Here is a 27,710-nt window from a genome sequence, read left to right on the forward strand (position 1 = left end):
AATCTTGGCCATCCTCTTTTTTCCAAAGTTGTGTCTACTACCTTTAGGATGCCTATCTTCTCTCCTATTTGTTGGCCATTCTCCTGGTTCCTCATCCCTAGCAATAACCCATATACCCAAACCCAAAACAATGCATATTGAATTAGTATTCATCCAGCCTCAAATCTCTTCTATATTCTAGAATAGGACTAGTTGTTTGTCAAAAGACCATAGAGAACCCTCCAACACTCTTCTTTCGTCAGCCATGGTTGAAAATTTAAACAATAAAAGATTATTCTCCAAACCTATAATTTCCACTTCCTTCGCCAATCGTCATATCAGTTTGATCGTCCCTTTGAGTGCTTCCTTATTGAAGAACCTTTGTGTTAATAATTTTCCAACAAGCGCCATTTTCACTTTCCTTTCGCACCCAAACACTTCCATCGCGACAGTCCTTTTTTTCCTCTATTAACCTCAATTGTTCCCACATTTCATTCAACTCCGTTCTCCATTATCACCCTTTCTTTCTCTACGTTGAAACTCTTAAAACTACTCCACTTACTAGATCCTTAAAGACCATCTGAGCAATCCTAATGCAGTAATTTCTTGCATTCGAACAAGACTTGCACTTCTTTTAAAGAGCCCTAGTACCCGAGAAGACTTTAGGAATTATGTAATATTTTAAACTTAAAAATTCATATTATCTATTTTTAAATTTTACGATATCCTTTAATCTTAAACGTGTTGTAAAAAATATTCCAACAAAAATTTATGAAAACATTAAAAAAAAGCATCACAAACTATTAAATTATTTATGAGAAGATGTGATCCAAAACGAAAGACTATTGGATTCATTCAAACATGCCCATTGTCAACTGTAGTTACCTTGGAATGTCATTAGTCAAATGATAACAGGACAATACTACTTATTAATAATTTATTTGGTATTATGTTCATGTATAAATGTTATATATTATTAATGAAATACATAATAATAGTTTATAAAAAATTTAATCTTAAATATATTTTTTTTATAAAATATTATTGTATATTCACTAATCATATACTATATAATATATTAAATATGAACTCACTTATTAATTAGTAGTAACAAAAACAAAACATATTAATTGCCATTTTCAAAGTCATAGTAGTTGCCATTTTTCTTTTAATCTCTGGTCAGACCAAAATTATTATAATCGACGGATGAAGGAAAAAAACTGCTTTTTCGGTCACGTTGATGTCTGCTTTGAGAAGTTTGAAGTTGAATCCTTTCAACAATCCCAATCGTGTTCAAAGTCGGAGAAACCAAGCGAAAGCAACTCCCCAGTTTAGAATTAGTTTTATTTGAAGAAAAATGTGGTCAAAGTAGTATAGTTTGATTTCCGGGCATCCAAAACTCCACATCCTCATCTTTGTTACCCTTGTTGTGGGTTGTGGTCTGTCTTTCTGCTCTGTAACATGCCTTTCTTTGCCACCTTCCTCCTCATATTTCGGCTACTTGTTGACCACCTCGTCAGGCCATCTCTTCAATCACTTCATTCGCCCCAACTTCACCGCCTCCTATTTACAATTGGTTGAGCAGGGTGGCGCCTTCTTGGAATCTCCCAATGCCACATTCAAAGCCTCCATTTACAATCCCAACGAGCAGGTCCCTGAATTCTATTTCTCAGTCATCCACTCATCTTCCAACAACATCATCTGGACCGCTAACAGAAACAGACCCGTTTCACAGTCTGCCAAACTTTTGCTAACTCTCAATGGACTTCTCATCACCGATGACTTGGATCGCATTTTGTGGTCAACGCCAAATCTCAACTCTTCCGTCGCGTTCATACAACTTCATGACTCTGGCAATCTCGTTCTGCTTGATCAAGGAAACATTTCATTGTGGGAAACTTTTGATTACCCTACCTACACTCTTTTAATGGGGCAAAGATTGCCTATGGATATAGACTTCTCGGTTGTGGATGCGGTTTTGCAATGGAATGGGATGACGTATTGGGTGTTGTCAATGGACAACAGGGCCTTCAAGGACTCAAATTCGCCTGTGTCTTTTATGGCCCTAAATGTGAGTGGTTTGTATTGGATGGGAGATGACGGTTAGTCTTTCAGGTGACTTTTGCCGCTCCTGCTGCTACTGGATTCGAGTTTATATTTGCAAAGTTGAGGTCCAACGGAAATTTTATTATTAGCAGCTATGATGGGAGCAAATTAGTACAAAATTTTCAGTTTCCAGCCGAAGATTGCAGAATTCCTTCCATTTGTGGGAAAATTGGGTTTTGTAGCAGTGCAATCTGTTCATGTCCACCGGCTTTCCCCAATGGTATAGACGGATGTGTGCCAATTAATCCTTCTTTTACTTTGCCTAAGGCCTGCAATGAAAGTAACGGTAGTGAAACCAATCATCGGGATTCCTACCTGAAAATTGGGAATAACATAGACTATTTCTCAACTGATTTCGTCGAGCCCCTAAGTCGACGGGTCAACTTATCATACTGTCAACTGCTATCCTCTCAGAATTGTTCTTGCTTGGGGTTTCTCCAGGATAATTCTTCTGGTATTTGTTATCCAATTCAAAACAAAGTGGGATTCATCTTTTCAAGCACCTTTAGCCAAGAAAAATTTTCAAGCTACATAAAGACCATGATTGTAACTTATAATGTATACACGAAAACCGGACGTAAATTCTCAGTAGCAGGTTTGGTGCTACTATCTACATCAAGGGTTTTCCTATTAATTGCCCTTGTTGTAGGATTTGGTGGAGAAGAAGAAAGTGGCATTCCAGGACTGCAGTGGTAAGATTAGGCTCTAAGAACTCGTCTTCAGCAGAGATTGATACAATATCCATCCCAGGTTTACCAGTGAGGATCGAGTATGAGGAGCTTGCAACAGCTACTGACAACTTTAAGACACAAATAGGCAGTGATGGATTCGGTACCGTGTGCAAGGGCATTTTACCAAACGGACCAGTTGTGGCAGTGAAGAAGATTAGGAATTTGGGAGTTGAAGGAAAGGACATTTGGACCGAGATTGCCATCATTGGAGACATTCACAATGTCAATCGTGTTAAATTTAAAGGATTTTGTGTGCAAGGAAAGCAGAGATTTTTGGTGTACGAATACATGAACAGGGGATCACTTGACCGTGCAATCTTCAATGATGAGTCAGTTTTAGAATGGAAGAGATTCGAAATCGCGCTTGGAACCGCGCGGGGCCTTGCTTATTTGCACGGAGGGTGCCAACCCAAGATCATCCATTGTGATATAAAGCCAGAAAACACTCTGCTACATGACAATTTACAAGTGAAGATATCAGATTTTGGGATTTCAAGTCTGCTAACTCCTGAACAATCCACCCTACTCACAACATTGAGGGGAACTCGAGGGTATCTTGCCCCAGAATGGCTAACGAGCTCTGGCATCTCGGAAAAGAGTGACGTTTATAGTTACGGGATGCTTTTGCTTGAAACTGTGAAAGGGAGAAGGAATTTCTCTACACAAATAGTAAGCAACAGCTGTTCTTGTGCGCCATCAGGCTTGGAACTAGAGCGAATGTATTTTCCTTTACTGGCATTGGAAATGCATGAGCAGAAAAGATACTTGGAGGTAGCCAGCCGACCCAAGGCTGGAGGGAAGTGTGAAGAGTGAGGAGGTGGAGACGCTAGTGCGAGTGGCCTCGTGTTGCGTGGAGTTTGAGCCAACGAGTCGACCGACTATGTCTAATGTCGTTGGCATGTTGGAAGGCTGTCCGCCTCTGGGACGGCCAAGAATTGTATCACAAACTTTTTGCGATTCTATGGCCAGAAGATATGCCGAGGCACTGGCCACGTACACGGATGGAAGTGAACTAATTCTGGACCATCAGCCAACTGCTAGTTCACGTCTTACATTACATCCATTCACAACACATCTCCGGTCCCAAATAGTGTTTTAAACTTCCATGCTTAAAACACCCATCAACTGCTAGTTCAGTATGTAGTTTGTTCATACTTCATTATTGGCTTACCAATATATAGTCGTTAATACTGCCATTGCTTTGCAAATGAAGATATTTATGTCAATATCATTATTTGAGATTAAATTTTTATTTTTTAATAACAAATACCATTTTTCATGTATAGTGTAGAACAATATTATTATAACAAATAATTAAACTAATTTAGTCTATTCAACTTTTAGCAACGATTCATATTTACCTTGCTGATTTTAGGTTAAATCAATAAAAGGAGCTTATTTTAAGAAATTTATTATTTTTTTTCCTTTAATTTGTGGTGAATCTATATATTAGATATGGTTTTTCCATTTTTATTTGTTTATATATATTAATTTATGGAAATTAGTTTTTACTTTAATTTTTCCTTTTTTCCTTTAATTAAAATCTATATATTAGATATGGAAATTAATGGTTATTTTCATTTACTTTTTTGCATTTAATGATTGTACTACACAATTTGCTTATCCACAAATTTCTTTTCTTGCGACATTACCCTAAACATGATTTTTATCAAATTTGGAGAAAAAAAAATGAAAAAAAAAAGGTACCCTAAACAAAAAAGACCTGAAAGTCACCTTTTAAATCAATAATACATCCAGACGAATGACCTTAAAAGAGTGTAGCCAGAAATTATGATGCTTTGCCAGGAATGGAAGGAAAAAAAAAAAAGCTTAGTAGCTATTGGTGAGAAAAATTACACATTGAAAATAACAATAATACTAATACTAATAATAATGTAACACAACATATTTATAGGGTTATTAGATAATAATTAGAATATATAGATAATTTTAAATTGATAAATATATTTCAAACTTTAAAAAAAATAATAAGTGATATTGTGATTTTAAATTTTAAAGAAGTTAAAAAATATATATTATAAGGAAATTTATTAAGATAAAATTATCTATTTGAGATTTAAAGTTCGAAATTTTTATTCGGAGATTTTGATTATTCACTTTTTTCAAGTTTACTTCGATTTTTTTTTTTTTTTATGAAATTAATAACAAATAAGAGGATAAAAAGATAGGAAAAGATTATTCATAAAGAGTGAATTTATAATTTGTAAATTATCTTGTAGGAGTCTAAAATATGGAAAGTACATTACGTAATTTATTAATTTATATATCCATATGTGATTTAATTGGACATATATAGTAGATTATGATTATCATGTGCTTTTTAGTTGGTACAGAAGCTAAAAGGATGCAGGAAATTGTTACAGGAGACAGCAGCCAGTACTAGGAAGAGGATAGAGGAGAAGGGAGATTTTTGGGGAATATTATGACAATCTTTTCACTCTGTTGGTGGTAAGGGATTGGGGACATGTTCTAACATATATTCCTAAATTGGTTACAAATACCATGAACAGCATCTTCCTAATGGTACGTAACATTAAATTAATGCCAAAGTTATGTTTAACAAAATTTTGGGATTACTGTTTAACTACCATAAAATCCATATGAAAATATATAAAATTAATCAATACTTTAATTTAGTAAAAATTTATTAGTTAAAAAGAAATTAATTAATTTCAAATTTATCAAACATATATATCATTCACTATTCTCATTATTGGAATTCTTTTTTTTTTATTTGCAATTTTAAATTTTTTCTTTTTAGATAATATAAATATCTGAAAAATTATTTCATCCACAGTTAGTAAAATTTTTAAATTTCATAAGTAAAATTAATGAGAGAACACGTCTTTGAAATATATTTTAAAAAATTAAAAATAAAAAATAAAACATGTCAATCTTTTCATTTATAAAATTAAAAACTCACATTGACAATGTATAAAAACAAACTCATAAATATATTAAAAATACATCACTTGCATCCTTTTTCAAGGAAAGCAAGGTATTTGAGAAGTGCACCCACTCAACCCCAGAAAATAAGGAAAAACAAAAAAAGAAATCTTCCATAATAAACAAGGAGGGTGAGAAAAAACCACTTATCTCCTTCACTTACTCTCATCCATAGGGTCGTCTTTATTATTACATGGTTGAGGTCTTAAATCCTTGTCATCTAGCTGTGTTTCTCCTGACTCGGACATTTTGGAAACCGAATCTTCAAGAGCCTCGAGGAAAGACAGAACAGTGAACTTGTCTGCAACAAATCAAATGCTAATTAAATAAATTAATTTGATTCACCTTGAAGCAGGCATAGCACTCTCCAATACTATACACGTTTGCCCTTTAAAAGAAAATTTATTTACAACACTAGCAAAGCTATAGATTATTGGAACTGCAAACTACTCACATTTACTTGGATCGATACCAAACTGAGACAAATCTATCTGTCCTGTTCGAAGTACCTATAACAGAGAGAAAGCAACCTCATGAAATTGAACAGTGCCTTGTAATATTACAAACAAATAATAGGGTGGATTCTAATTCCTCTAATTCCTCACATAAGTAAATGAATCTACTTGTTGACGGAAAGGTGGGCTCTGCAGCAACTCCAACATATCCTCTGGTGTCCATCGGCCCTGAAACCTCAAAAACTTCAAATTGAGAGAACGGAAGATATTGAAAGAAAACTAAACAAGGCAACCACTTTATACCTCAGGTAAATATGAAGCTAATCGGTCTTCCAACAACAATGTCTCAATCAATGGCATTATCAAATCTGGCTTCAAAATGTCATCTAACCCTAAGCCTGGTAGGAAAATAAAAAAGGGGTAGAGATTGAGTCATGTCAAAGAAAAAGGCTAGAAAAAATGTTTAGTTATAACTCAAACTACTTTCTTCCTAATGTTAAGGTATCAAATATGAACAACAGCGGACTGTTCTTAAGAAATAATATGCTGATTACAATTCTATGACTACAAGAAAAAAGGTTGACCAATATTGCTTAACTTTGAAAGCCACCAACATGCCTATCTTTGAAAGCCACCAACATCAAGCAGAAACTCATGTTTCATAAACTGCCCATCAGACTACCGTCACTCTCAGGATTATGCATCTAGCTTACGCCATTAATCCTCGGTAACACTCCCTACAACCATATGCCCAGACTCCCTAACCCCTCCCTCCCCTTCCAAAAACACACATGCACACACGTAGAAGTGAGTTCAAACATCCACAGGAAGTCAACAGCCTGGAAATTCACAAATAATGGCAACTACAAACTCAAAAGTAAAATATTACCAGATACTATTAAATATAAAAAAGCAAAACCATCACCTCCATCTGGATCACCAGCTATCTCTGCAACAGATACAATCACAAAACAACCATGTTAGAACTCAAAATAATCTAATGTCTAATCAAGAAAACAGTGTAAAGCATTCTGCAACTAATGAACTAAATACCTGCTGGCCCGATACTGTTCAATATTCTTTGCAAGTCTTCCAATTTAACTGGCCCTGATGAAGAAGCTACATCACTAATTGCTTCAGCACCTATGTTTGTAACAGTCAAGTTTCCGGCTCTGAAATGTTTGGATAGAAAAATAATAAGAATAACAACCCATCAGTGGGTAATATCTTGAACAAAATAAAAGGACTATGAAAACCATATAAGAAATGTTCTGTATAAGGTTGCTTAAGGAGACACATGGCACATCCAGATCAAATTACGAAACGTTCCTTCAATTTCCTTGAGGCAGATACACAAAAGGATAGCAAATTATCCAACCTATGGATTTGGTTGCTATTTAAAATATTTGTACTCAGGTTGTTACATGCTTGGAATGTCACTTCAGGAAGTCTAGATGGAATAATACAATGTTCCATACCTAATCTGATTGAAAAATAATAACAACCTTACCCATTGGTTTAGCACTGAATTACAGAGTCATTCTACAGGTCTAGTGATCACCCTGTAAGATGGTGGAGAAGAATCAAAACAGAATGGCTCCACTTGTTATCAAATAATTTAATAAAATCCGCTATCATGGCATGCTATATTAGAGCTCAAAATCCAATGACTTCTTTCAATATAAGGTCTATGAAGAGAGGATACAATGGTATGAAAATATTGATTTTTAAAATGACTAGCATTTTTTGTTATGTAAATTGCATGTGAATACTTGTTTTATATTTATTTTAAAACAATAATTATATAAAATAAAAATATTTCTACAGCTTAAAATTTGAAATAAAAATAATTGAATTTTGTAATATTAAAAAACAAACTATTATATTAAGAAAAATATATTTAATGGAAGTCATTAAATGTAATTAGAATTTTTATTATTGGATAAATGTTATTAATATTTATAATAAAAATTATTTTAATGATATTCATTTGATACAATTAGAATTTGTATTTACAGATTGGATAAATCTTATCAATATTTATTATAAAAATATTGAAAAAAGGCAATTAAGATATATAATTAGTAAAAATGTTCATTTTCGTCAATTCAAAAGTTTTTCAACATCTATACTTTTATTTATTATATATTATATATTATATATTATAAATAGATTATAGATAAAAGCATCTAAATTACAACAGCCCCAACAGCATGATCATTTGAAATTCTCAAACTCAAAAATACTAAGCTCTCAGAAACGGAAAATTTGAATGCAAAATTAAAGGAGTCTTCATTTTCTACAAAGTTTGGCATCTGTCTATATAGACATACCACATCAGGCCACAGTTTCTTTCCTGATATAGACATACTTACCCCTAGAATTGATGCCCAAAAATCAAAGCATTTGCTCTGTTTCTACAAGACTTTTAAACCCCCATTTCAACCCTTAAAACCAATTACTTATTTATTGCAAACTGACGTTGAACTTAGAAGTTTTGTCAACAAACATTTATTATTCACATCTATTTGTATTTTTGGTCCCCTAAAGCCAAGATGGTAATAAAGTGCTGTCATAAATTTTTATTAGGATGCTATAGCTTTCAATTTCAAATACTGTCTCATCTATCTGACCTTTTTTTATGCAAGAACATTAAGATTCTTTAGGAATAGGGTTACCAGAAACAGTTCTTGCGGTTGTCAAATTGGAATTCAAATCTAAAATTAGATCTTTTATTTTATGAATCAAGAATTGAAAACTGAATTATAAAAGTGGGCACAAGGTCTTAAACTCAATATTCAATGTCATGCATAGTTCTAAACAAACAAAGAAGCAACATATATTGAAAATCTAACAAATTTAACAATTATTAAAGCATCACATAGCTTGATCTGAAAAGGCATTTTCCCTTGTAAAATGCAATTCAGCTTGAGCCACAGCATGATTGGTTAACACTTAAACATATATCATATGCCTAGCATCCAGATCAATTTGAAAAGACATACATTTGGCATCCATCTTTCATAATTCATATCATGTAGGAGGTAACGCACAGAAAATATATCCATCCGTATTTCAATGCATAGCATCCTATATCTACACTTTTAAAACAATACCATCAGCGAATGGAAAGTTCAGAAATGCTCAAATTTCAAAATAATTTATATAAATGGAAAAAAATTGTGAGTTCAATTCACTTTAAAACTCTTGGATAAAAACTATTTCAGTTTTTCTCTATTTTAGCAGGAAAAAACCATACAAAAGAACAAACAAACCAAGAAAGAAAGGGAAAAGACACATTCTAATAATATAACAGCTGAATCTTTAGTAAGCTTATTCAAAGTGAGCTCTATAGGTTTTTTTTTTTTATTTTCTATCCACATCCTCTTTGATGTTTCTCTCCTTAGGGACTTATAAAGCTGTGGAGTAGCAATATAAAGGCCGCTATTTTGCAGTAACATCATCATCTGCCACTACTATTGAAGCAAAAACGAGTGAGAATGCCATTCACGTCAGAGCGTAACAATAAATAACAGCAATAACGGTCCATTATTGCCCCAACTCTGTTTTCCGTCCAAAGAAAAAGGAAAAACAATCATGGGGCTTTCATCTAAGAAGAGCCCCAAAAAGCAGAATACACAGCCTCAGTCAAACTCAAACACTAAATCAAGATCAAGCACAAACAAGTGATTGAAGGTTAAGTAATTGGACATGGGGCTTCGAGTTTTGAAAGGTGCGCCACTCAGAGGGAAGAAGAAAGAGAAGAAGAGAGGCTATTTGGAGCTGGACGGCAAACTAAGCAGGGGCATACGGTGGTTGGAATCTGGAGGTGGCATTTCGGGTTTATAAGGAAGAAGAGAAGGAAACACTAGTGAGAGAAAAAAGAAGAGGGGAAGAAAAATTGATTAGGCTTTTAGGATTTTTTATCTATACCTAGGAACTAAAACGGGAGTTTTGGGGTTAAGGACAAAAACAAACGAAGACAAAGAGGAAAGAAATAGAATGTGGCCTTGGACCCAACCCATACCAGGTTTTAGCCCAACAGTTCGCAAGTAATTGGTTTCTTGAGCCTATTGGATCCATGATTTTGGGTCTTAACACTAAGATCTTAATTGAGTATAATTTTTATACTTTTTAGTTTTTTATTTTCATACTTGTTCATATTTAATTCATGTCAACAATATTTTTTAAAAAAGTGTGATTTAAGATAAAAATATTTATGAAAATAAATAAATAGTGAATGAGTGTATTATTGTTAAATTTTTTTCATTATAAATATTTATAAATGATATGATACATTATTAATAAATAAGATAATGTGAATCTTAGAAAATAAAATTATAAGAAAGTCTTCATACTGATTTCTAAGAAATCTTTAGATGAAAAATTTTCTCCAAATACCGTCAAAGCATTGGATAATTTAAAAAATTCTTCAACGCAAAAGACTCTCATTTACTCTCAATGTAATATTATTAAATATGAATACTTGACATTCAACATATTTTATTTTTATTAACTACTAACATTTGTAGAAATTCATTATTAAAAATAAGAACCTTTGTAAATATGAATATTTTATTATAATGGCAAAAAATTGTCTCTCATATAAATAAAAGATCATGAGTCATAAAACTACTTTAAAAATTATTAAAAAAGAGTTTTTATAATTATAATTATAGTAACCATATTTTATAATAAGTTGTGCAAAATTGAAAAAAATTCACTATCGCTATTACCGCAATAACAACCGTCACATCTGCAATTGCAATAAAAGTGATGTAACCGAAAGTGTGACCACTACCGCAATCTAAATCCCTATCTCTACTCTTACTACAAGTATCCTCCACTAAATCACATCTGCTCACCACATCTTCTCTTTACAAGTTCAAATCAATTCAACTGTATTTTATCTCATTTCTCCCTTAATGCGTGCAATTCTCACCTTGTCCCTTATGCATTCATTCCTAGTTGTATCTTTATTTATATGCTTGCACATCTAGCATGGCATTCTTATATCAACCACGCTCATCTTTTGCATATCTTCAAACTTCACATTTTCCTGTATGGCATTGCCAATCTTATGGCCACTTGCATAATTTTCCTTAAACTTTGAACAGAATTTTGCAACAAACAAGACTCTCAATACAGCTCCATTTCACCAATTCTGCTCAGTTCCTAAAGCTGCTACACAAGACTCCCAAAATTACTCACTTTGAAGTCTGTGTTGTCTACAATTTCATTTGGCCAAAAAAATCTACGATTTCCACTGATCCTCCACCCCTACTAACTTTACCAACTCAAGTCAAGTCCTAAGTAAATTTAGAAAAGAAGACCACTTCACCAATGAAAGTGTGGATAATAAACATCTTGTGGTGAGCCTTACCAAAAATTATTTATTATGAAGAAAGTGTATGTGTCAAAACTCTTGGTTATTCTAGTTTTTAAGACCACCTAACTGTTTCTTATTAATAACTCAATGCCAATAAACAAAAAGGGAAAGCAAAATCCCATAGATTGAGCAAGCAAGATTAGAAACATAATAATATAGGTCATACACGAGAATAAAATCCAAAGCCAGGAAAAAATTAGCACATTATCATCTGTGTCACATATCAATTACAATTCAGTCCCTATAGTAACTATGCTCATTGTGCAGACAATAGCTTTCCTTGGTAGCAGCCAAGCCAGAGAAGTGTGCCATTTTAAAATATGAGCCTGCTATTTAGGCTAATTTGTTTTATTCCTTTCTTTTTGGCTAAGCCTATACTTTAGTCCTTTCGAATCTGTTAGATTAAGCTCTCAAGTCCTTTATAAAATAATTTATTCATTTGAGGTGCATTTTGCTCTAAAGTATAGTTGTGTTTTAGAAATCCTAGTGCAACTAGAAATCAGCAATTCCATAACCAGGCCAATAATATTTGTACTGTCAACTTCATCAAAGTTGAGCTTCCGAAGATGAAAATAACAATGTGATTGTTATTTCATTCTTATTTCTTGCTTCTTTCCCAAAAATTTCAACAGTTAAAATATCTTCAAATGCTGAACCCTGCACAAATTTTTTTTTTACCAGTACAGACTAACTAATCTTCCCCTAACTACTTGATACATACCAAATACAAGGAAAATGAAAATTGAAAATAAGAGTTGTCTGAAGAAACTCAACTCAGAGATTTTTATTAAAATTCAACTTTCAAAACCTAACTAGAGCATTTAGTCTTCATATAGAGATAACACTCTCAAGAAATTATGAAAAAATGAATTAATATTTTCACCTAGGTTGTAACATTCATAACAGATAAAACATAAAGAAATAGTAAATTAATGCTAATAGTTATAATTCCTAATCAACAAGGCAGAAAATATCTAACTAATAACTAGAGATAAATTTAATATATGTAACACAACCATTGATATCATAATCCTTCCAATTACCAAAGAGATTGGGTAACCTGATGCCCAATATCATCCTCCAGCCATTAGCTCAACAAATTCAATCTTAATTGTGCTATATCAACCTCTCGTCATTATCTTGATATATTTAATCTTAAAATTGATTCTAAAACCCAACACCTCTTCCTAAATTATTTACAAACACTAAAATCTCTAATTTCTCTAGACCCTAATCCACCACAAATCATGTAAGTCGGATTCCTCAATGTGCCCAACATCTTTTTAATACTAATTTTATCAAAAGTATCATGACCATTTTAATAGTGTTTTGCTAAGTAATTGACATATATGATACAAGGAATATGAGAGGCTAGACCACAAGACATCTGAAATCTAAGTTCATGATAACCATAAAATTTAAGTTTTTAATTTGAAGTTTGCAAAAACCATTTATAGAATTGTTTCTAGGGCGAGAGGGGAGGAAATCTTTGTAGCAATGGCTTTACCTTGATGAAGTATCATCTTCTACCATCTCTTCAGGCACTCGCAAAGCTGCAGATCCATCAGGCTCTGGTAGACCAAGGAATTCTGTTGAATATAATAATAAAAAAATCAGAATATCTGGAAACCCCCCACCCCACCCCAACCACATCGATCGAATATTCATGCTTCAGAGAACAAACTTAATGACAAAGTAATCCATTTATACCTAAAGGTTGATTGATGAAACTATTGACTGAGAAACATAATAGTGAGTCATCTTCAGCTTTAGACTCCTGAGAGATAAAACAACTTATCAGTAAATAGCAGAAACCAAGATACACAGGAAGCAAATTAACAAATCTGACCTGCATCCAAAAAAAGAACTTCCGGTCATCGGTATTGAACCTTAATATGTAAACCCTGCCTGATGCTTGATTAACCTAAGTTAACCAAGAATAATATTCAAGATTAGTTTAAAGAGCTAATGGATTCCAATTTGATAATTAACTCTTTTAAAATATTTGAATAATTCAAAAGTAAATTAAATACCTTCTCAAAGACAGCTTCATCAGGAAAAATAATCTGATCCTATAATATCTTGTGTCAAGGAAAACTAAAAAAGTGCTCAAAATAAAAGAAATAAAAAGACACATTAGATGAAGACTTTTTATGATGAGGCAATGAAACTATTGTTGAGTAAGTATAGAAGCTTAATGGCATGTCTGAATATGAACTGTGAAAATAAGCTGTTAAGGAACAATAGTTAAAAATTGATTCTTAATCATATCAGTTGTTAACCAGAAGGGAATATAAAAATCATGGTGGACAATGAGAATGATATTGTCACTGGCTTGCAACTAGAAGATACGGGCGACAAAGCTAACCATTTCAGTTATTAACAAGATGAGAAGATAAAACTAAAGTGGATGAATAATAATTAAAATAACCAAAAAAAAAAAAAAAAAAACAATGTGTAAGATGCAAACATTCTGAACCAACCTTAAACTCTTAGAGACACATAACCTCTAACTACGTTTTAGAATCAAATGCATGCATGTGTGCATACACACACATGCACAAAATCACTGCAGAACCACCAAATATATTCTTAAGACTACTATATCAGAAGCAGCATAAAACAAAAGTCATAACTGACATACTACTGTAATTAAACCTGTAACAGCCTCAATGTACAGACAAGACAAGTTCTTAATGAAACTAAGCTTCTTAATGAGTACTAGACAATACCCATGCATCTCCATAGTTAAGGGCCTTAAGGCCATAAATGAGAATCTCGATGTCTAGCATGGTGCCCATTATAGCTGCACATACTTTAGAATCAAAACTAGCTGAAGAGTCAAATATACTAGGGATAGTAGACACAAGAATTTGAGACATCTCAGAAATTTGTAGCAGATCTTTGGCTTTCTTGTGTCCATTACTTGGCCTCCGAAAAACTTATGTAAACAAGGTAAAAGCTTAACTGAAAGAACATATATTTGAAAAAATATTAAATAAAAACTTCCATGGTATCCAGCAGAACCCATGGCCCCCAGAAAATAATCCACGTTTAACTTGTGTCCATAACTTGTGCAGTCATAAGTTGCTCAAGACAACCAAATAAAGCCACCTCATTGTTCCATTAAAGGTGATAAAGCTTCAGCTGCCATTGAAGAACCTAATTCGCTGCATGTAATCTTAACACAAGCAATTTAGGATTTTACGTTATGAATGGTTAGTTTGCCAAGTTCAAAAATTCTATTAGCTTAGACAGATTCCAACATGGAAACATAGTCCTATTTGGTTAAGTAGTAACCTAGGAGACAATATAAACATCAGTTAGTATTTATATTTTAGTATATTTTAGTAACTTTAGAATGCTTTTGATTAATAAAAATGCCTTTCGATTAATTAAAATGCTAAGTTATCTGGTAGGTATGAGAAGCTAACATATTTGCTACTCTAAATCTACCTATCATCCATCGGTATTTTACTAGACCTTTAATTAACAAAGTTATTCATTATTTGGTTTATTGAGAAATGGATACCCAGCTTACTTTTTTGCTTCCTCTCCCTATAGAGACAAAGAGAGAAAAACCCTCACATATAACCATGCAATATATAACTATTTTAGTAGGTTTCTAACTAATAAAAGTAATAATTATTTGGTTAATTTAGGCGTTCATTGTACTCTAAATGATATCCCCTTTTGCATATACTTGAAAACATTTTACAACTTGTCTATATCCAAATCCCACCAACTAGATTCTTCAAATATAATAGCATATATGCTGCCAAAAGTTGCAGCAAACTTTTCCTTGCATTAGAACCCTTCTCCAGTTACCATCCCACCATTATCAAACCCTAGTCCCAACTCTTCCCTAGCCTTTAACCTCAAAATCCCTAAATGTCCTCCTAATTGATGCACGTTGCTGCCCTCCAGAAGCAAAATTCCTCAAACTTGACCAATGGTATTCAATCGTTTTCACTTGTTAGTAAAAATAGAAGATTAAAGGTGGCATAATCCAGCAAAAGTGCATGAACTGCCTAATGCAAAATCCTCAACACCAAGCAACAACACCATTATGAAAATAACTTGTGGAATTCTCAAGCAAGAGACATTGGGATACCATGATTGTTAATGACCTTTTCACAAATATAAAGGGAATATACCTATTTCAAATATAGCAGAATTAAGCAATCCAATCGAAAATGAATCACAAGAATGAGATAGAATGTGATGAGTGAAGCAACAGAGAAAAATATAGGAAGTGGGATACATCTTCAATAACATTTTGAGCACGATCAAGCCACTGAAAATGCAACAGTCCCTCCTCACCCTGGCAAGGAAAGTCGGTAAGCTCACAAATGTTGAGATAAAAATTAGTTAAAATGGATATTCTGAAGGAAATATAATCAATTTCACTAGTCTAAACACAAGCTGTAATGTAATACAAAAGATAAAATGACATGTATATTAGAAATTGCTTTGATTGATAATACCCTAGCTATGCGAACGAGTCCTTTACGGGTATCGGGGACAACCCTTTTTCCTTCTAACAACATTTTACCAGCACGAAACTCCAGCAACGTTTCCTGCCAATACATTTCAAACATCATAACCTAAGACATCCATTCATTGCAGAAAATTTTCGAAAGCTTTTTATTTTACTCAGGTATTTAGTTGAGACATTACCAGAACTACTGGAAAAGCTTCAGCGGTGGACGAACTCATTAGCTCCACTTCTTTCAGTAACTTGAAAACAAAAATCAAACCAATTTGAAGAGAATTCAAAGCCCAAAGCAAAACAAGAGATAGACTTCAAGAAACAAGCCGACATTAAACGAAGTGCTACAGAAAACCCTAAAATGAGATGGACAGTTTTTATAGTAAATTGTTTTTGAAACAAAGGGCACACTGCATATATGTATTATTCATACCTGTTTTTATATAGCTGTATATGTGTTTGTTGCAGAATTTGATCAATTTCTTTTGCATGTCACGGCGAGGAAGCTAAGCTTGAATACTGTATATCGAAAGCGGTATATCGAAAGCGGCCGTGTTTTGGCTTTGCAATTTCAGACACCTAACTTATGCTAATATTACCAAGTTGACGTTTATTTTTTTTTTTTAATACCATGCTAAATTATTATAAAATATTTAATATTATATTTAAATTCTAAAAATTTATATCATAATATTTAAATTATAAATTTATTAATGTGATATATATTTTAAATATAACTAATTTTAAATGATAACTAGTTTTAAATTCGTGTAATGTACAAAAATATATTCATATATCAATAAATCTTATATAGATATAAATTTTTTAAATGATAATATAAGTTACAAAGTTATGAACAACTCATAACTTATATAATTATTTTTATTTAAATTTATATATTTTAATATAATAAAATAAATTAATTACATATTGCATATACTTATATAATTATCATCAATTTATAAAAAAATTCAAACTATGATTTATTAAATCCAAATAATCTCTAAACAAAAGATAATAATATTTTTTACTTCAAGAAATTAAAAATTTCATCCTTAAAATTAATTTCGCATACAAACTTATTGAAGTGAAGATGCAACAATTAATTCTTCAATATTCTTGTTATCTTTGAAGTTGGTATCATTTTACTTAATGAGTCAATAGATTTTACATATGAAAGTAAAGAGATAAATAAAACAGTAATTTGTAATTTGATAATAGTTGAGTTATAATGTAGACTATATAATTTTATAACAAACATAATCATTATAAGTTTATACATACATCTTCTAATAATTTTTTATATTCAAACTTAGGAACAAAATCATACACCTTATTCATTGTAAGTTTAATACTATTTGTCTCAAGATTATACTTAGCTACCCTTGTTTCAAACACACAAAATTTATCTCTGAGATCTTCAAACATTTCTTAGATTTTATTTATAATCTACATTTTCCTAAATTATAAGTATAAATATATCATTTAATTAATTTGAATATTAAATAATATTAAAATAATTTTTAACTTAATACCATAACAGATATTTTATAAAAATTGTTAGTATCTCTATTAATTAAATCTTTAGCTTTTGTATTGAATTGTACAAACATAGCCCTTCCAGAATTATCATATACCTCAATATTTAACTTGTTCTTATAAAAAATGCAAATTTCTACAATTATAACTATAATATAATAATTTAAAATACTTTTATTATCATCATGGAATAATAATTTTTTTATGTATCAAATATAAAAAATATAAATACTAATTACTTTGGAGTTGGATTAAGGACATCAACATTGCAAGAATAACATTGGAATTTTTCATTAATTTTAGATAGTTTCTTGTTACACTTACATGACATATAATACTAACCAAAAATGGTATCAACTTTTATAATAGTAACTCTACTGGTGAAAGACTTTCCTTGTATAAACCTAATCATCAACAAAAAATATTAAAAAAATAAAAAATAACTTTTGAGCAACACAGACCAAAAAACAATGCAAAATAAAAATTAGAGAGAAAATTGAAGTAGAGTTAAGCAGTGATAAAAAAATATAAAATTAGTAAAAAGTGGTTAAATATGTATTATGCTTAACCTAAAGCTATTTATACAAAATGTGTGTTGTAGGTTAATTAATAAGATAATTTTAAATTATGAAAGTTAATATTGAAATAATAAAAATTATGAGTGAATAATGGTCTAACAAAGGTAAGTTAATTGATATTGAAATATTTTATTATGGAATTAACAGTTAGAAATTCTTTAATTCAAACAATAAAATAAAATAAATTTATTGTATTTAATAATGGTAATAAAACAAATTAAATTTTAATTAAATCAACGTACATTAATATCTAAATTTTAAAATTATAAAACGTTACAAATGAAATCAAATGAAATCCAAGTGCATTAATATTTTATCAAATGAAATCAAACGTGTATTAATATTTTACAAAATAAAATCATATTTAATGAAATATTAATCTATCAATCAAATATAAATTAATAAAATACTTTATTTCATTAATTTAATTATGGAGAATTAGTTTGAAATATTTGCTTTTTATATTTACACATGAAATACATCAATTACTGGATACTACATTTAATCAGATATAAATGTATGAAATAATTGATTAGAGAATCAACTATTTTATAATTGTAATTGTAGTATTTATTAATTTATTAATTATATATTAATTGATTTAATTTGTCAAATTAAGAAATTTTTAAAATTTTAATTCTTTTAATATGAATTGAATTGAGAGTGATTTAAGGTTAATAATAAAAACATAAATATAATCAATTTAGTTTTTTAAATTAAAAATGTATTAAATAAAATAAAGTATATTTATTAGTTGTCACGTGGTGATTTTTGAGACCATCCACATGTCAACAGTTTAAGCCGTCCACATAAAATTTTTTTTCATTTTTACTAAAAGTTTTGATTTTTATATATTTATATAAGATATGTAGAGCACAAATAACCATCTAAATATCACATTAATTAACATATTCATATTTTAAATATCATATTAGAGATTTTTAAAATTTAATATTATATTAAACATTTTACTATAATTTAAAATTCATTCATGTCATTATCTTTTTTTTTCTTATTCTTTTTCACTTTTTTTTTAAATTTTTGAGCAATTAATTCTTCTATATTAATTAATTTTAAAACTTATAATTAATAGCCAAAATGGGACCTCGAGCATTTTGAGAATTTGAGATCATGTTAGGGACTTTTTTAGTTTTATTGGATTAATTTTTTTTTATTTATTTTAGCATGTCATTGAAGTTGGGATCAAGTTTAAATTTAGTTTTTTTAATCTGAATTATTTTAGAGTTAAATTTTTAAAGCTCAAGCAAATTTAAGCTTATTTTATTTTATATTTGAATTTTTTTAAAATTTAAATCTTTAATTTTTTAATCAAATCAAGTTGGATTAAATTTATATTTAAATCTTTTTTAATGAATTTTTGAATGTAAGTTTATTTTGCCATCTATAATTAGAACTCATACTTTTCATTAAAATAGGTAAATCCCATAAACCACTTGAAATTATCTTAAAAATAAATTTATTGCTTTCCCTTGTTTCAAAATGATTGCTTTTTCCTTTAATCATTGTTGGTTAATCTCCAAGCCTCTTTGCATACCTTATTTGTTAGTAGTTTAGAATATGATACATCCTACATTAGATAAAAAGATTTAATTATTGATAAATAAAATTAATTTTTGTATTAATTTTATTCATATTTTAAATAATTATGTTTAAACATAAATAATTATCATATGACAAATTATCATAATTATTTGAATATAAATAGATTTTTATTCATAAAGGTCATGATTATACAAAATGTCATAACCATTTAAATATATATTTATATCTATTCATTCATTATATCATAACATATAAATCCGTAGACCTATCGCTATACATGGATTAAAAGGAGTCACCACTAATCTTTTTTGATTAGGTGTGATTGACCACCTAAAACATATTCTGATTTACGAAAATAGATGTTAGGTTCGGGAGTCGGTTATGCATGGAAAAGGTTGTAACACCCCTACAACGCCCATCCAAAAAATGGTACCAGTTTGATTTTAAATTATCCAAGCCTTGATCATTTTTATGATTTATCAAATAATTTAATATTAAAAATTAATCTTAAAATTGTCCCAATAGTTTGGTAGCAATTTAAGATAATTTTTTCACCTCATGAGTATTTCTAGAAACTAGTGTCCCATTTTGAAAAGACTCCATCATAAGATTTATTGATTTATTTTATTATAAAAAAATTAATAAAGTCTTTCAATAGTTCGGTAAGACTTACTTTGAAGCAATCCTCTAATAGTTTAGAGGATAAAAATTATTTTTGTTTATTTGAAAAGACCCTTTTTTTATTAAAAAGATTTTTTTATTATTTTGAAAACTTTATTTACAAAGATTTTTTTTATTTGAAAAAAAAAAATTTTAGATTTATTTTTATTTTTTTTTTACTTTTAGAAACAAAATGGCAATAATAACCCCTTTTTTCCAAATTAAAAGCCAGAAAAATAATATATAAAAAAATAAAATAAAATCATAAAATCATAAAATAAAAATAAAATGAAAAAAAAACCTACGATCGGGTCAGGTCAGAACGTGAGTCGATGCGCGGGTTGTCGGGTCAACACGCGAAACTTGGGTTATCCAAAATGACGTCGTTCCAAGCTACTATATAAGCCAAGGCTTCAATGTTTTTCTTATAATCACCCGAGCCTCTCTCTCTTTAGCGCAAAAAATCTTCTGCCTTCTCTCTAAAATAAAAAAAAAAACGTGTCGAAAAGTTCAATCGAAAACTAAAAATTCCACTAATTTTTGGAAACTTCATTGAAAAATTCAATCAAAAATTGGAACACCAACCGGTTTCTAGAAAACTTGCCAAAACCCCACTGAAAAATTCAATCTTGCCAGAAAATTTCATTGAAAAATTCAACCTTACAGGAAAATTTCGTCGAAAAATTCAAAGTTCTTCCCCAAACCCAGAAAAAATCCAAAAATTTTCCAAACCTTCCTAGAAAACTCAAAAATATTTCTCGAACCTTCTCAAATCTTAAACCTTACTCCAAAAACCTAAATTCAAACTCGAAACTATAAATCAAACCCTAGATCCAACACTAAAATCCCAAAAACCTTTACTACCATAATTTTTCTAGATTATTTCTCTTTATCAATTTTTATGTATTGTTCTCTGTAAAATCAGTCTAATTTATAAGCAGTCTTAAGAATAATTTTAGGAAGCGGACAGAATCAATCCCAGGCTTGAATCTTGGGATTACATTCTGTCCAACGTAATTTTTTGGTCCAGAATTCCAACAATACGATTTGCAATTAAAACTTTAACCAAGGATTTCGTTCTGATTTCCTGTTTTCTAGTCCACGTACAATTAGAATAGAAAATGAAATAATGAACAAAAGAAAAGGAAAGAAAAAAAATGAAAATAACAATAATAATAATATAATAATAATAATAATAGTAATAATAATAACATAATAATATAATAAGAATATAAATATATACATAAAAAAACCAAAGAAAGAAATATAAAAATAAAAATAAAAATAAAAGTATAACAACAACAACAACAACAATAATAATATTAATAATAATAATAATAGTGACATTAATAAAAAGAGTCGGCCCAATTAGACCCAGACATAAATGGGCCTAGTTGGGCCTAAACATCAATGGGCCTATTTGGGCTCGAACACCAATGGGTCTAATTTGTCCCAGACATAAATGGGTGTCTACAGCTACCCTTCTTTGCACATTTTTGTTAGACAGAGATGTTGTAAAGACTTAGACACCCACTCTATTCGAGTTGAATCAAGAACGATCTTTGAATATGAACAATGACCAGGACTGAACCAAGATCGAGTGACCAGGACTAAATCATAAGTCAAGATGAAGTGACCAAGACTAAGTCGAGGTCAAAAATAAATGACCAAAATGAAACCACAAATCATAAAAAAATGATGTGGATTGAACCAAGATTAAGTGATCGGGATGAAACCATAAGTCAAAATGAAACGACAAGATTGAGTCGAGGTCGAAAATAAATGATCGGGATAAAACCATGAATCATAAGAAATGATCTGGATGAGCCAAGATTAAGTGATCGAAATGAAACCACGAGTCAAAATAAAGCGACCAGAACCTAGTCGAGGTCGAAAATAAATGATCGAGATGAAATCACAAATCATAAGAAATGATCTAGATTGAGCCAAAATCAATTAACCAAGATGAAATCACGAGTCAAAATAAAGTGACCAGGACAAAATCAAGGTCAAAAATAAATAATCGAGATGAAACCATGAATCATAAGAAATAATCTAGGCTAAGCCAAGATCAATTGACCAGGACGAAATCACGAGTCAAAATAAAGAGACCAAAACTGAGTCGAGATCGAAAATAAATGATCAGGATAAAACCATGAATCATAAGAAATGATTTGGACTGAGCCAAGATTAAGTAACGGGACGAAACCGCGAATCAAAATAAAGCGACTAAGATCGAGTCGAGGTCGAAAATAAATGATCGAGATGAAACCACGAATTATAAGAAATGATCTAGACTGAGCCAAGACCAAGTGACCAAGATAAAATCATGAGTCAAAATAAAATGACCAGGACCTAGTCGAGGTTGAAAATAAATGATCGGGATGAAACCACGTTTCACAAAAAATAATATGAGCTAAGCCAAGATCAGATGAGTAGATAATGTAAGTGCATGTCCTATTTAGAATGCAAATGAAACATCAATTGTGATACTAAGGCTTTTACATTCTCATTTCTGCACACCTTTGAGAAAAAAACCTTTTTTCGTTAGCCTGAATACTTATCCTAAAAAAAATTGTGGAAGCCACTTTTCTCTTACTTGGAGGAATTTATCTTTGGTCTTTGTCTCTTTTAATTCTTTAAAGTAACACACAATTTCTTATGACTTTGTTCAATTATTAATTATTATCCCAATTTCAAAGTGGGGAATGCAAATTATGCATTTCTTCCATTCATAGCAAGGTATAAAGAGAAAGGACAAATATATTGGCAATGTATAGAAATAAGATAAAACAATAAGATGGCTTTCATTTATTGGGATAAGCAATAAATTACAAATGATGGTATAGAGATAAAAAGAGAGTATTCAGAAGTGACTATTTGGGGTAGCAATGTTCCAAGACAAATGATTAGATAACCATGATAACAAATCTTGGATCTCTTTAAAAAACTCAATCAAAATACGATGCCCCGACACTTCAAAGCTTTTTGAAATTCATTGTCCCTGGTATGCCTTCCCAAGTGATGCCAGTTTTTATTCACCTGAGTTTGTTTTCATTCGATTCCAGCTACCTTTTAAAGTTTTCAATTCAAATCATTCCTTTTGGGTCCAAGTCATCCTTTCGGGTTTTTAACTTAAACCTTTTTTTTTTGGTCAAGCTGTCTTTTTCAGGTTTTCAACTTGAAGTTTTTTTTTTATTATTTTTTTTAATTCAAGCCCCCATTTTGGGTTTTTAACTTGAAAATTTTCTTTTTTTTCTTTTTTTTTTTTTTTTAGGGTCAAGTAAAGTACTTCTTCACGATATCAGAATTAATAAGATTAAGAAGTTCATCTTTATCCATTTTTATCAAAATTAAAGCTCCTCTTGAAAAAGCTCTCTTAACCACATATGGTCCTTCCTAATTCGAAGTCCATTTTTTCCTATCATTATGTTGACTTGAAAGAATTCTTTTTAATACCAATTCTCTTTCTCAAAATTGATGAGGTCTAACTTTTTTGTCATGAGCCTTTATCATTCTCTTTTGGTATAATTAGCCATGATAGAGTGTCGTTAATCTCTTTTCTTCAATGAAGTTTAATTATTTATAGTACTCTTAGACCCATTCAGCTTCTTCTAATCCACTTCCCTTAGGACTCTTAGGGATGGGATCTTTACTTCTATTGGTAATATAGTTTCCATCCTATAAACTAAGGAAAAAATATTACCCCAGTAGAAGTGCGCACTAAAGTTCAATACGCATGTAAGGTAAAAGGTAATTTTTTGTGCCAATCCTTGTATGTTTAAGTCATTTTCTCCAAAATCTTTTTGATGTTTTTGTTTATAGCTTGCACTATTCAATTCATTTTTAGGCGATATAAAGTTGAATTGTGGTGCTTTATCTTGAATTGAACAAATACCTCTTGCATCATCTTACTATTTAGATTCTTTGCATTGTCTGAGATGATTCTTTTTGGGAGCCCATATCTACAAATTATTTCTTTTTTGATGAATTTACAACAAACCACTGATCTTGTCACAGTTATGAAAGAGGTAACTTCAATTCATTTAGTAAAGTAATCAATTATCACAAAAATGAATCTATTCCTATTTGAGACCTTTAGTGTGATGGGACCAATGACATCCATTCTCTATATAGAGAATAGCCAAGGTGGTGCTATAACATATAAAGTACTAGGTGGAGCATAGACCTTATCAGTATAAATCTGGCATTTATGACATTTTTGAGCATAATCAATGCAATATTTTTTCATTGTTAACCAGTAATATCCAGCTAGCATGACCTGTCTTACCATCATATATCTATTTATATATGTTTCACATACGCCATTGTGAACTTCTTCAATAATTTTTTTGGTCTTAGAGGCACCTATACAACGTAATAATACTTGGTCCTTACCTTGTTTGTACAAAATTTCTCCATCCAAAAAAATCTCATAGCCAACCTTCTTAAGATTCTCTTATCATTTTTTGTTGCTTGATCTGGGTACTGCTGATTCTTTAGATATTGCATAATATCATGATACCAAGGGTGGCCATCATCTTCTCCTTCTAAGTTAGCATAATGGACTGGCACATCCTTGATATCTAATTTGATAGCTAAATTTTAGTAGTATCATCAATCTGTACCATTGAGGCCAAGGTAGCTAAAACATCTACAATCTGATTTTCTTCACGAGACAAGTGTTCAAACTGAATTGCTTTGAATTGTTTACACATCTCTAAGATGTATTTGTGATAAGGAATAAGTTTTGAATCCCTTATTTTCCATTCACCTTTTAGTTGATAAATGACTAGAACTAAATCCCCAAACATGCTTAATGTTTCAATTTTTCTATGCAAAGCAGCATGCAGCCCTATAACATAAGCCTCATATTCAGCTATATTATTGGTGCAGTTGAAATTCAATCTTATTGTAACATAATAGTAATGTTCTGTTAGAGATATTAAAACTGTTTTAATCCCATGTCCCATGGTATTAGCAGCCCCATTGAAATACATTATCCATATCTATTCCTTATCATCGTCTTCTTCCAGCTCTGAGATAGCCATTAGTTACTTATCTGAAAAATCAATCTTTGTGGGCTCATAATCATCAGCAACCTTATTTATCAAAAATTCAGCAATGACGCTTCCTTTAATTACTTTTTAACTCACATACACTATGTCTTATTCAGAAAGCATCATTTGTCATCTTGCAATTCTTCCTAATAGTGATAGTTTTTTGAAGATGTATTTAACGGGATACAATTTTGCTACAAGCCAAGTTATGTGATAGAGCATGTATTGTTTGAGTCTTTTAGCTATCCAAGCCAAAGCACAACACATTTTTTCTAGTGATGAATACTTGGACTTGTATTATGTGAATTCTTACTCAGGTAATAAATAACTCTCTCTTTCTTATTGGATTCATCTTGTTGACCTAATACACATCTCATTGACTTTTCATATACCACTATGTATAGAATCAGTGTTTTCTCAAAATAGAAGGTACTAGTATTGAAAGATTTAATAAGTACCATTTAATTTTATTGAAAGCTTTTTGACATTGTTCATTTCACTCATCAGGATTATTTTTTCGAAAGAGTTTGAAAATATGGTCACATTTAAGAAAGAGTTAAGAAATGAATCGAGAAATATAATTCAATCTACCTAAAAAGCCTCGAACCTCTTTTTGTGTGCTTAGAGGAGATAAATTCTGAATGGGCCAAATTTCATTCGAGTCGACTTCTATCCATCTTTCACTAACTATAAATCTCAGTAACTTTTTTGACCTGGCTTCGAATGAACCTTTAGCCAGATTCAGTTTGAGCTAAAACTTTCTCAACCTTTCAAATAATTTTTTAAGATTGACTACATGATCTTTTTTTTTCGAGATTTGATAATCATGTCATCTACATATACTTAAATCTCTTTATGCATAATATCATGAAAGAAGGTTACCATAGCTTTTTGATAAGTTACCCCGATATTTTTTAATCCGAAAGGTATGACCTTGTAGCAAAATGTTACCCACATAGTGATAAATGTGATTTTTTTCATATCATCTGGTGCCATCTTTATCTGATTATAAAAAAAAAAAAACCATCCATAAAAGAGAACACTGAATGTTGGGCTGTATTGTCCACCAGTGTATCTATATAAGGTAGAAGAAAATTATCCTTTAGATTAGCTCTATTCAGATCCTAATAGTCTACATATATTTATATCTTTCCATCCTTCTTGGGAATAGGTACTATATTAGCTACCCATTTAGGATATTTGGCCACTTGCAAAAAGTCTGTATCAAATTACTTTTTTACTTCTTCTTTGATTTTCAACAGCATCTTTGATTTCATTCTTCTCAACTTTTGTTGCACCGATTTGCATTCTGGCTTCAATGGTAGCCTATGCTCTACTATTTCAGTGTTAAGCCTAGGTATATCTTGGTAGAACCAGGCAAATACATCCACAAACTCTCAGAGCAAATCCTCTAATCGCTGTTGATCAACTATTGAGAGTAAAGTACCAATTTTAACTTTTTTTTTTAATTTCAGTATCACCCAAATTGATTAATTCAATGAATTCTTGATAAGGCTCAATAGTCTTATCTTCTTACTCAACTAGCTTCATTAAATCTGGAGACAAAGTATATTCCTCAAAATCTTTTTTAACATCAAGTTCATCGGTATTAATTGAATTTTTAAAATTAAACCCTGGATCATTATCATGATTACTTTTACATTCATTTAGGGACCTAAAAGATAATAGAATAGGAAATATTGGCAAGAAACTTTGATGGGATAATGAATGGAATGGAAAAAATGAACAAAATGCATGCTTTTACTTTTATTGACATAATGAAAAATAAAAGGCCCAAACATAAAAGTTCATCCCAATGCTTTTGGGCGTAAGTAATTAGGAGATGTGATTACATTAAAGAAAAATTAAAAATAATAGGCATTTGGATGACTCTCCAATTTTGCAATTCATATCCCGACGGGCAGAGGTAAACCAAAGCTTCTTCATTTTGACTTTCATTATCCATAATATGAATGGATAGCTTAACGAAAGCTTCCTCTTATTTTGGTTCTTATTTTGTGTTCTCTTTAGTTCTTTGGTGCATATATCCTCTAGAAATGAAAGTTTCATTTAACCAAAAAAAGTTCATCGATTCTTTCTTTACCCTTCTACTGTTGTTCTGCCATTCTTTCATCTCATAACCCAATCTTGATCTATAGCTATGATCCTTTATCTTAGGAAGCTCTCTCAT

The 27,710-nt window shown here is 30.8% G+C and overlaps 1 protein-coding gene and 1 pseudogene across 3 annotated transcripts; one reads left to right on the forward strand and one right to left on the reverse strand.

Moving 5' to 3' along the window:
* Positions 1-1,185: 1,185 nt before the first annotated feature.
* On the forward strand, positions 1,186-4,614 carry LOC111284352 (G-type lectin S-receptor-like serine/threonine-protein kinase At5g35370 pseudogene; annotated as a pseudogene).
* Positions 4,615-5,711: 1,097 nt separating this feature from the next.
* LOC111284828 (26S proteasome regulatory subunit RPN13-like) lies at positions 5,712-16,692 on the reverse strand. Of its 3 annotated transcripts, none has more exons than XM_022873820.2 (14): positions 16,553-16,692; positions 16,308-16,367; positions 16,115-16,207; positions 15,892-15,951; positions 13,661-13,699; positions 13,477-13,551; positions 13,338-13,404; positions 13,135-13,216; positions 7,292-7,410; positions 7,164-7,187; positions 6,542-6,636; positions 6,389-6,466; positions 6,238-6,292; positions 5,712-6,084 (listed from the first exon to the last, which is right to left on the reverse strand). In XM_022873820.2, exons 2-14 carry the CDS (start codon positions 16,344-16,346, stop codon positions 5,939-5,941), a joined length of 972 nt encoding a protein of 323 aa, XP_022729555.2. In that variant the 5' UTR covers positions 16,347-16,367; positions 16,553-16,692; the 3' UTR covers positions 5,712-5,938. The 3 variants fall into 3 exon arrangements, with proteins under 3 accessions (XP_022729555.2, XP_022729552.2, XP_022729553.2); XM_022873817.2 differs by having other exon boundaries at positions 7,128-7,187; XM_022873818.2 differs by having other exon boundaries at positions 7,128-7,187; positions 16,308-16,463; positions 16,553-16,688.
* Positions 16,693-27,710: the final 11,018 nt, after the last annotated feature.

This window comes from Durio zibethinus, chromosome 6 (assembly GCF_047325235.1).
Source record: "Durio zibethinus cultivar Kanyao isolate XHJ-2024 chromosome 6, ASM4732523v1, whole genome shotgun sequence".
Lineage (NCBI taxonomy): Eukaryota > Viridiplantae > Streptophyta > Magnoliopsida > Malvales > Malvaceae > Durio > Durio zibethinus.